General features: G+C 33.8%; 1 protein-coding gene across 1 annotated transcript; it reads right to left on the bottom strand.

Moving 5' to 3' along the window:
• Positions 1 to 642: 642 nt before the first annotated feature.
• Positions 643 to 3,584, bottom strand: LOC111890999 (mannose/glucose-specific lectin). Its single transcript, XM_023887084.3, has 3 exons — positions 3,452 to 3,584; positions 1,277 to 1,477; positions 643 to 1,182 (listed from the first exon to the last, which is right to left on the bottom strand). The coding sequence occupies exons 1-3, from the start codon at positions 3,452 to 3,454 to the stop codon at positions 949 to 951; spliced, it is 438 nt and encodes a 145-aa protein (XP_023742852.1). The 5' UTR covers positions 3,455 to 3,584; the 3' UTR covers positions 643 to 948.
• Positions 3,585 to 12,526: the final 8,942 nt, after the last annotated feature.

Below are 12,526 nucleotides of genomic sequence, written 5' to 3'. Positions count from 1 at the left end.
AGGTTATATTTCATCTGTAAGGTAATACCCATATTTGTATTCGTTTTCATTACCCGTGAAAAGAGCATCCGAGGCCTTTCCATTCAAAAGATCGTCTAATATTGACGACTGATCAAGTACGTTGATGTCGTTGTTGGAACCCCTGCAACGCCAAAAAATGCATGCCAAATCCATAAATCTTGAGAAGCAACAACCTCTAAAACCAACGAAGGTGATCCGTGATGACCACTTGCATATTGGCCTTTCAATGCTATCGGACAATTTTCTTCATTTCCAGTGTCTGCAATCAATGCTTCCGATCATTTCGGGAAACCCATGGTGTTCTTCATGCGCCGCATACAATTCTACAATCATGCAATGAATGTTTCTACAAATACATGTCTCCAAATGTTTCAACAACACCCCTTGACAATGTATACAAACTCTCCCTTGCGGTTCTTTCGGACATTCTCATATAGTCGTCCATGTTGTCGGGTGACTCCCTCATAGCCATCAAACTAATGGCTGCAACACATTTTTGCAACGTTGTAAACCCTCGTCTATCTCTAAGATCATATCTTAATTGAAAAAATTCATACCTAAACATAAATTAACTACAATTTAAAAATATATCGTATATGTTGTAAAACTTTGTGGAAAGTATTAGCAAAGAAGAAAATATGAAATATTCATATAGATGCTTCTTCAAGCGGTACATGAAAAAACCAAATGCACAACAAGGGTACCCATCGTTCATGCTTATTGTAATTGTAACTTCTTACGCGACCTTATTTTTCTGTCTCACATCGAAGAAACTAGCGACATATGATCTTAAAATACAAATACATGCAACTACGACATAGAAGACAAATTAAACGATACAAACATTTAACATTTGCATCAATGCATATCAAAAACAACTTGCATGTATTTTTTTTCATGTGTGCATGCATGCGACCATATGTCATGTTATGGCTTAAGAATGACACCCAAAGCGTCTAAGTAAATCCCACACTTTCCATAAAATCCGGCAAACGTGCCTGATGCAAGCTGAATCGAGAAATTAGACCCCCCACCTAAGCCGAATGGCCCATAAGTGCAAATGTTGGTCTGGACAGAGAATGACGTAATCACGGTGTAATTTTCATATTCTTTGAAATTTCCGCTAATCCCGATGAGGACCTCCTCGTCACTGAAGGAAACCTGAAACCGAAATGTATAGTTAAATATTATAAAATAAGAAACTAGCTAACCTCAATACATTTATACGTGACAAATGTAATCATTCAAAGCTTACCCATTGAGGTATGCCACCCGAGCCACCATATTTTGGAGAAGAATGGGTCCCAGACTGATCCATGTAAGTGAAGTAGATGGAATCTATAACATCACCACTTGTTACAATGATCTCGAAAAGCCTAGCATCATCAGGTATTATGAAATGCCACGGATTGCCTCCAGTACCACCCCAAGGTGCAACCCATACAACATCGGCTGCCTGGATATATATATATATATATATATATATATATATATATATATATATATATATATATATATATATATATATATATATATATATATATATATATATATATATATATATATATATATATATATATATATATATATATATAAGGTTAGGTTCATGTGAGACGGCCTAATTTTGTGAGACCGTGAGACGTATTTTTTTATTTTTTTAATTTTTTTAATTTTTTTTTAGTTAATTCAAGTTCCGAAAATAATATTTAAAAAAAGAATTTTTTGATTTTTCCATTTATTTTGCATTTTAAAATTATTTTTAGAATATGTACAGTGTAATATTTTATTTAGAATATTTCACTTATTTTAAAAAAAAAATAGAATTTTTTTATTTTTTTAGTTAATTCAAGCTCCGAAAATAATATTTAAAAAAAGAATTTTTAGATTTTTCCATTTATTTTGCATTTTAAAATTATTTTTTAGAATATGTAAGTGTAATATTCTATTTAGAATATTTCACGTATTTTAAAAAAAAAAACGGGATTTTTTTTTATTTTTTTTAGTTAATTCAATTTCCGAAAATAATATTCAAAAAAAGAATTTTTGAGACCATTCTAATTTTGTGAGACTGTGAGACCAAATCTAAAAGTAATTTTAAAATGCAAAATAAATGGAAAAATCCAAAAATTCTTTTTTTGAATATTATTTTTCGGAACTTGAATTAACTAAAAAAAATAAAAAAATTTTCCGTTTTTTTTTTAAAAATACGTGAAATATTCTAATAGAATATTACACTGACATATTCTAAAAAATAATTTTAAAATGCAGAATAAATGGAAAAATCTAAAAATTCTTTTTTTAAATATTATTTTCGAAACTAATGAACTAAAAGTAAAATAAAATAAATAAAAATAAATTTCATTTTTTTTGAAAAATACGTGAAATATTCTAATAGAATATTACACTGACATATTCTAAAAAATAATTTTAAAATGCAGAATAAATGGAAAAATCTAAATTTTTTTTTAAATATTATTTTCGGAACTTGAATTAACTAAAAAAAATAAAAATAAAATAAAAATAAATTCCAATTTTTTTGAAAAATACGTGAAATATTCTAATAGAATATTACACTGTACATATTCTAAAAAATAATTTCAAAATGCAAAATAAATGGGAAAATCCAAAAATTCTTTTTTTAAATATTATTTTCGGAACTTGAATTAACTAAACAAAATTAAAAAAAATAAAAAATAAAAATAAAAAAAATGCGTCTCACGGTCTCACAAAATATAGGTGGTCTCAAATAAACGTAACCCTATATATATATATATATATATATATATATATATATATATATATATATATATATATATATATATATATATATATATATATATATATATATATATATATATATATATATATATATATATAGGATCGAGTGACGACTAATTTTGAAACGAAGACTCGTTAAAACACCTTAAAATTTTTTTTTTAAAAAAATAGAAATCATAAAATCGAGTATAGATCTATCTCCGGCAGAAAAAAAAATTGGATCATTAAAATTTAATCATGGATCATAATAATGCAAAATAAAAAATTAAATATGAATCATGGATCAATTTTAATGATATATAATCGAGGTTCGCGATTGGGTTATTAGCACTTTCTTCATAATAGTTATCTATTTAACCTGGCTATATATATATATATATATATATATATATATATATATATATATATATATATATATATAGAGAGAGAGAGAGAGAGAGAGAGAGAGAGAGAGAGAGAGAGAGAGAGAGAGAGAGAGAGAGAGAGAGAGAGAGAGAGAGAGAGAGAGAGAGAGAGAGAGAGAGAGAGAGAGAGAGAGAGAGAGAGAGAGAGAGAGAGAGAGAGAGAGAATAATATATTACTAAAAGACTTTAAAGAAATGATGTAAAAAAGACATTCCCATATGTAGATAAGAAAGGGTGAAGGCATGTACCATATTGGTCTGTGTGTATTTTCAGATAAGCTTGGCAATATTCCTTGTGGAAACTGATGTTGTACATCTAGCCCATTACATGCCTCGTTATATATAGACCAGCTTGAGATTGTATATTACAATACCAGATGCTAGATACATGTACAACATAGGTTGAATAAAAGCTAAATATTAAATTGTAAATATTAAAATATCAATAATATATTTTAACTAAAGATTAATGATATAATCATATCATAGTATAAAATATAAATTTTAATATAAAAAAAATATGTTCATACATAGTAATACCGGCATTTTATTTAAATTATTTATAATGCTATAATTTAGTTTGTTAAGAACTTCTATTATTTTGTTATTCTCAAAAAGATGTTTAAACAAATTTTATTTGGAAAAAAAAAAACAAAGAACAAATAATCTAAGAAAAATATCAAAAAAAATATGCTAGTAGTATAATTTTAAATTCGTATAATATACGCAGATACACTGGAAAACTTTTGAAAAAATAGAATATATAAGAATCTGAATGCCAGATAGTAGCATAATTTTAAACTAATAATATCGAATAAGAAAAAATAAATAGAAAATTGATTTAAATGGCTTTAAATGTAGGAATCGAAATTTGGAAAGAACGTGTATTCTTAAATCTTCATAATACATAATTAGGTGATATTTTTAAATAGAATTGATAAATACAAGAAAATGTCTTGTGGATTTTATTAAATTTAAAAACACCATAAAATGTCAAGTGTCATAATTGATGACAAGCTGACATGTGACAAAAAACCTTCATTTATTAGAAATATGTGTGAAACCCGTGTAATACATGAATTTTTATTTTAAAAAAATATATATATTTTGTTAAGCATTACATGTTTAATAAGTTACAAAACTAAATTTGTAAAAAATATCAATATTAGCTGTGACGAACCAATTTTTGCAAGGTTTATGCAAATTATTGTGAATTCAAAAGGGATTGACCGAAAATTATGTTTTCCAATTAAGAAGGTTGATTTGAATTTAAATTGAATTTAATACATTAAGTGATAAATTACGTGATAATTCATGGAGACATTTAAGTTTCCTTATTTTCTTTATTATATTTTTAGATTAGATTTTTTATAATTTAATTACAAAACCAAAAAAAAACACAATTTGTCAAGTTGATTTAAATGAAATTGAAAAAATAAAAAAAAAATATCATGTGGCATATTAAATTAGATGATGACCTTTGACAAAAAACCATCATTTATTAGGTATGATGATGGGGTTGTATAGTACAATTTTGCATCGAGTCTTGAATATATGAAATCATCTTTTGTTTCAAACTACTTTGCATATGACTTTTTTTGGCTCTGTATCTTTACAATCACTTGTTTGGAACATATCTAAAATAATAATAGACTAGAATATAGAAAATACTAAAACGCTTTTTGATATTGTCATATTTATATATATTTTTAGGCAATATTTGAATACAATTTGATTAATATTTTGGTTATTTGAATAGATAAATGTTACTTATAAGATTATTAAATTACATTTTGCAGCCAAAAGAAGTCATCTTGAAGAATAAGAACTAAATGTGACAAGATTGGAACTTTGGAGGTTAAAGGCTTAAAAGATAAAGAATTCAGCTTAAAAACTGATGGGTTTGAGCCATAAGAACATTCCTATGTGCACATACAAACCCTAATGCTTGGATCTAGGTTTCTCTAATTGAACATGCAATGTATCCAAGACTTTGATTGATAGATCTAGTGTAAGCATTCAAATCATAACATATGAAATCAGATCTAAAGGAATACCTTGAGTTGCTTGCTTGAATCTTCTTGTCCTCGGAGCTTAGAGTCACAATTGTCACTCCTCTAATGGCTTACAAACACCAACTAGCAAGAGGATGATAAGAGAGAGAGAGAGGAGGGTGAGAAATCGTCCAGGGTTACTCCAATAACAAGGGTGCCGATTTCCTCAACCCTATGGGTCTATTTATACTAGTGAGCTCCTAGGGTTTCACCCTTAAAACCTTAATTGGATAACTTAGGCCCTAAGCAATCTAATGATCCTTATGGACTAGGCCGTGGACGATTTCTAGGTTCTTCCAAACCCTAAAATCGTCCACCCTCTTATCCTTAAGGATTCATAGCCAAAAATATAACTATCACACATTTGACAGTTTATGCCCCTTTTATTCAATTAATCTCTTTAAGTCACCAAATTAATTCCTAATTAATTTATGACTTATATCAATCAAATAACAATATTATTATTACTTATATTATTCTCATAATATATTAATAATATTTCTTCTCTCATTATAAATCATCCTGTCAAGTTGCTATGGTGAAGGCAACCCAAAAGGACCATGCACAACCGGGTCAAATACTTGCCAAATATAGTTACAGCCTTAGATACTATTCTAACAGTCTCCCATTTGGATAAGTCTAGTAAATATATATACAAGCATAATCCGATTCGCAATCGTAGCTCTCAAAGACGCTGTCAAACTCTAATCTTATCAGTCCTGTCCTTTAGATAAGGGATTGTATAGTCCTCTGTTAAGATATTATGCGGACAATTCTATGGAACCAATTGTCCACCAGTTGGTTTCTCGATCTCAGATTTATTCGACATAGAACATAATCGAACACATCAATTTAGTTCTAACCAGGCCCGGCACATAAGTCAAATCAAATCATCGAGCGGCCGAGATATCGCTTTTACCTTCTTAGGATAAAAGTAACAGATTAACTTCGACTTATATGCATTTACTTATTCACCAATTAATTATACACAACAATGCATTTTATAACATCAATTTACTGATGCGGTTTCGCATTATCAATGTACAACCAATTAACAAATAACAAACCATATATCTAGGTTTTAAGACCATATGATATTATCGTCTTGCGATCACCCTTTTTATCACATTCCATAAGGTGATTCCAGCAAGCGCGGGTTTGTTCCAATGCTCAAAACTAGCTCATAAGCACTCATGAATGTTGCAGCAAACCTTTGCTATGTCTAATACCATTTAGACAATCTACATACCAATTCATGACAATCTTCATTCATATCTACTTCCAACATATGAACGATTGTGGACCATTCGAATAATTCGATTATTCTTAATAACTCAATTATTCAGGAAGTCAAAACATGCAAAGTGAAACAATAGTTAAACAATTAACATATGACAGTAACTTTACTCATAAATAATACTCCTTTATTTAATCATCAAATGTCATTTACATTTATCTATTACAAGTTTCTAAAACTATCTAATCTAAACTAATACCATCCTTCAGTCCAATACTCCTAGCATGCTGCAAATGCTTAACCCTACTCAGTCCCTTCGTAAGCGGATCTGATGGGTTGTCTTATGATGATATCCTCTTTACCACGAGGTGTTCTTCTTCTACTCGATGTCTAATAAAGTGATATTTTCTGTCGATATGACGAGATCTACCATGATCCCTTAGTTCCTTGGTCAAGGCAACCGCTCCTTCATTATCACAGAAAATTTCCATAGGCTCCTTTATGGCAGGTACAACTACAAGATCACCGATGAAGTTCTTCAACCATATTGCCTCCTTCGACTCTTCGCTCGCTGCAATGTACTCTGATTCGCACGTTGAATCAGCCACGGTTTCCTGCTTGGAACTTTTCCAAGTTACTGCTCCTCCATTAAGGGTAAAGACCCAACCCGACTGGGAACGGTAGTTGTCCCTATCGGTATGGAAGCTGGCGTCACTATACCCTCGCACCTTTAAGTCATCACTCCCCCCAAGGACTAAAAACCATTCCTTGGTCCTCCGAAGGTACTTAAGTATATTGTTGACCGCAATCCAATGGGCTCTGCCAGGGTTCCCTTGATATCAACTGACCATGCTCAAAGCAAAGGCTACATCAGGGCGAGTACAAGTCATAGCATACATGATTGAGCTAACTGCGGAAGCGTATGGTACTCGGCTCATTTCTGCTATCTCGGCTTCGGTACTCGGACTTTGAGTCTTACTCAATTTGGCATTACTTTGTATCGGTAATTCTCCCTTCTTCGAATTCTCCATACTAAAACGTTTCAGTACTTTATCTAAGTAAGTGTTCTGACTAAGTCCTATTAGTCTCTTACTTCGTTCTCTCACTATCCTTATTCCCAAAATATAGGAAGCCTCTTCGAGGTCCTTCATAGCGAAGCACTTCCTGAGCCAGGACTTAACCTCTTACAGTGTCGGGACGTCGTTTCCTATGAGTAGGATGTCATCGACATACAAAACGAGGAAGCTAACTATACTCCCACTGGCTTTGACATATACACATGATTCATCTTCGCTTCGTACAAATCCAAACTCTTTGACTTTCTCATCGAAGCAGAGAGTCCATCTGAGAGACGCTTGCTTAAGCCCATAAATGGATTTCTCAAGCTTGCACACTCTATTGGGATGCTTCGTATCAACAAAACCCTCAGACTGAGCCATGTAAATATCCTTAGCCAACTTCCCATTAAGGAAAGCGGTATTGACATCCATCTACCATATCTCATAATCATGAAATGCAGCAATGGCTAACATCACCCTAATAGATTTTATTTTCGCAACTGGTGAGAAGGCCTCATCATAATCAACTCCAGGAGTTTGAGTAAAGCCCTTCGCAACCAATCGCGCCTTATATGTGTGTACATTTCCATCCACGTCGGTCTTCTTCTTGAAGATCCATTTGCACGCAACAGTCTTACGTCCGGGCACATTATCAACCAAATTCCAAACTTGGTTGTCATATATGGATTAAATCTCGCTGTCTATTGCCTCTTTCCATTTTGCAGACTCTGGGCCCGTTATGGCTTCCTTATAGCTATTAGGTTCATCTAAATTTATTAGTGTACCATCACTAATATACATGTCCCCTTCGGTAGTAATATGAAAACCATAAAATTGGGGTTGAACTCTAACTCTTTCGGAACGTCTAAGAGGTAAGGACTCGTCAATTGGTTCAACCGGAGTTTCCTCCTCGGGTTGAACGCCAGCGGTGGAGGTTCCTTCATCACTCGATTCTTGAATCTCTTCAAGCTCGATCTGCCTCCCACTGTCTCCTTGGCTTATGAGTTCTTGCTCTTGGAAAACCCCTCTTCTCGCAACGAAGACAACATTGTCATTCGGTCTATAGAAGAGATACCCAAAGGATTTCTGCGGGTAGCCGATGAAAATACATCGCTCACTACGAGGTTCGAGCTTGTCGTGAGTATCTCGTCTTACGTAAGCCTCGCAACCCCAAACCTTGATATGTGCCAACAAGGGAGCTTTCCCTGTCCACATCTCATGAGGTGTTTTAGCAACCTTATTTGTAGGGACTCGGTTAAGGATATGGGCGGCAGTCTCTAAGGCATACCCCCAGAATGAGATAGGTAGTGAAGCACGACTCATCATAGAACGAACCATGTCCAACAAGGTTCGATTACACCTTTCTGCCACACCATTCAACTGCGGTGTCCTAGGTGGCGTCAATTGCGAAACTATTCCGCATTGTTTGAGATAGTCGTGGAATTCAAGACTTAGGTACTCTCCTCCTCGATCGGATCGAAGCATCTTGATTTTACTGCCCAATTGATTCTCCACTTCATGTTTGAATTCTTTGAACTTTTCAAACGTTTCAGACTTGTGCTTGATTAAGTAAATTTACCCATATCTACTATAATCATCGGTGAAAGTCACATAGAAGCGGTTCACATCCTTTGTGGTGGATCTAAAGGGTCCACATACATCGGTATGTATGAGATCCAATAAACCCTCACCCCTCTCACATGTACCAGTGAAAGGTGACTTGGTCATCTTTCCAAGCAAACAAGACTCACACGTGTCATCTTCCCTAAGGTCGAATGACTCCAACACTCCATCCTTTTGGAGTTGGGCTATGCGCTTCTTGTTGACATGTCCAAGACGACAATGCCACAAACATGCTTTATCCATACTATTGGAAGAATCCGTGCATAAAACATCATTTCCTAGGTTATCTATAATCATAACAGTTTCATAAATTCCATTACAAGGCATTGCTTCAAAATATAAGACACCATTTAGATAAACATAAATCGAACCATTCTCATTATTAAAAGAAAATCTAAATCCTTGTCTAAACAAACCATGAAATGAAATGATGTTTCTTTCCATATCTGGCGAGTAGCAACAATTATTCAAATCTAAACTTAATCCATTACTAAGCACTAAAGAATACACTCCAATCTTGGTGACAGGTGACGATCTTCTGTTCCCCATGATTAGATTTATTCTTCCACGCTCCACATCCCTATTTCTTTTTAGTCCCTGCACTTCAGAACAAATGTGGTAACCACACCCGGTATCAAGGACCCAAGAAATAGCATGAGATGAATCATTAGATTTAATTGAGTAAATACCTGCGAAAGACGGCTTGATCTTTCCTTCCCTGATGGCTTGCAGATATTCTGGGCAGCTTCTTTTCCAATGCCCTATTTTGTGGAAATGGTGGCACTCTGCCTCCTTCGGGTTAGGGTTGGGTTTAGCAGGATCAACTTTGGTCCCACTAGAAGAGGAACCATCTCGGGACTTTCCCTTGCGGTGGCTCTTTGACGGAACCTTCCTCTTCTTGCCCCTTCCCTGCCCAATAGCCAAAACAGGAGCATCGGGTGGACTGGGAGTGGGTGCAACAGACTTGTCCTTGAGGTTGCTCTCAGCAACCCTTAGGAGACCTTGGAGTTTGCTTAGGGTGATCTCTTCCTTGTTCATGTGGTAGGTCATCCTAAATTGGTTGTAACACGGAGGCAAGGAATGAAGTACCATGTCGATCGCCAAATCTTCCCCAAAGTCGACATTCAACTTGCGAAGACGATCGACATACCTTTGATTCTTTTGCAAGTGCACGGTTAGAGAATCTCCATGTCCCATTTTAGTAGAGATCATGTTAGTGAAAATCTCGTAACATTCCTGCCTCGCGTTTTGATGGTATCTCTCCAATAAGTCTTGATGCATCTTGTAAGGATACATGTCCTTATAGGACTTTTGGAATTCGGCGTTCATTGTGGCTATCATGATGCAATGAACCTTCGTTGCATCATGTTCATGAGTTTCAAAAGCAGTCATTTTAGCCGGAGTAGCGATTTCTGGATTGATCTTCTTGAGCTTCTCGTCAAGGACATACTCCTTGTCCTCGTAGCGAGCAATCGTGCGAATGTATCTTATCCATTCGCTAAAGTTCATTCCATCGAAAGTCACTTTTTGGAAAAGGCTCATTAGCGTAAATGAGCTAGCAGCAGCGTTGTTCGCGTTCGACATCTACAAATAGAAAGGACAAAGTTTGATTAGAATTAAATCCCCAATTATCACCCAATATGAAAAATTAGGGCTAGGATACAACAACATTATTTACACATTAAAAAATGGATGCCGTAATCCAACATGCAAACAATTTGAAGGTAAGTGAATGACGATTCACTAATTCTCCACCATGAAAACATAACCTTAATTTCTAAATGTATTGAGAATTCCTAGGTTTTGATGAGATTCATTGAACTTTTCAATGGCATGTTTAAATCTCGATATGCCCCTCTCGTTTGTGACTGGGATGCCGAGGATCACAAAGTGGGTGTGAATAACCATGCAAATCTACATGGTGCCTTCATTATTACAATCACCTATTCGATGTGCCGGTAAACGACACACGCTCCATCGAACTATGATAAACAATGAATCACCCATTGCCACATTTGCTTAGAACCAATTAGTGTGTCAGTAAACCACACACGCTCCACTAACTTCTTAGCAAGGGTGCAAAGTGTAATTTCATGGGTTTGCATCAATTCACTTTTCCTAAAGTAACTAGGATTGGGAATTTGAAAAACATGTAGTTACTTTGTATTTTAATATTATACTTTTAATGAGGAGATAGGGTTGCCCTATCCTACCCGTTCGGCTAACGACCCTCCATCGATCAAGCAAGCGGTGGGTGTGAGTGTACACCCATTAAGCGCCATTTTATAGGCCGCAACCTTATACCCACCTTATAGACCAGCTTCGTGAATGAGGCTTACTAACGGTAAGACTAGCATTTTAATTATACATATATATATATATATATATATATATATATATACACACACACACACATATATATATATATATATATATATATATATATATATATATATATATATATATATATATATATTAGTCTTGTAATATTATATTAGTATAGGTTTGAATTTTAAACTTGTAAAATTCTAGGGTTTGAAATTTAAATTGTCAAAATTAAACTTTTAATCACAAAACATAAATTTCAAAACTTGAGGACAAGTTTTAAACTTTTAAAAACATAAGGGATCAAATGACAAAAAATTTAAATTAACCATTTAATCTCATAATTATCCATATTTGATTTATTTAAATGTTTCATGCAAAACAATTCACCAATTTAATTAAAATAATCAATTAATATCATACAAGGAAATTATTATTCAATTAATTGGTAAATGTGACAACCCAAGTTGTCCCGTTACATTTCCCCGTTACCGTTAACGGAATATTCCAGTTTATAAAAGTTCCGTTAATTAGAGGTCGTCAATTTAATAAACATCCCATTTGTTTACATTTAATATGCCGTTAAGTCGTGATAAAAGGAAACAAAAGCACAGGACACACATTTCCATTTATTTGGAAAATGTTAAGTTTATTATTACGACCACTAAATCGGGTGCGACCAAAAGCCTCGTATAACGGCAGTATTGGGTAGAATTCCACTGAGCTCCAACTCCCACCCATATATAAAAGGGAGTAAACTCCATTTGGAGCTTTTCCACCCTCTCTCTCTATACTCTCTCTCTAGGCTCGTTTTCGACTCAAAAACCACGATTTCTGACTCCTAAACGTAAGACTCTCAACCCTAACTTGTTCTATGTGTACATTATTGTCTTTTTAGCCTAAAAATCACAAGATTGAGACATGAAAAAGGAGTTTACGACCTAAGTGCCTCCTTAGGCCGTAAACCCCCAAAAGATGGCCAAAATGACTCAAGAATGTCCCTAATGGCTTGGAAATAAATCAAGGG

The sequence above is a fragment of the Lactuca sativa genome, chromosome 7 (genome assembly GCF_002870075.4).
Source record: "Lactuca sativa cultivar Salinas chromosome 7, Lsat_Salinas_v11, whole genome shotgun sequence".
NCBI classification, from domain to species: domain Eukaryota; kingdom Viridiplantae; phylum Streptophyta; class Magnoliopsida; order Asterales; family Asteraceae; genus Lactuca; species Lactuca sativa.
The sequence above is the reverse complement of the archived record's forward strand: the minus strand, read 5'-3'. Positions and strand labels throughout refer to the sequence as shown.

Bases quoted from the DNA above. Each gene is read 5' to 3' on its own strand.
- LOC111890999 (XM_023887084.3), bottom strand. The intron at 1,183-1,276 runs GTAAGCTTTGAA...TTTCGGTTTCAG, and splicing joins CGGGTGGCATACCTCAATGG to GTTTCCTTCAGTGACGAGGA.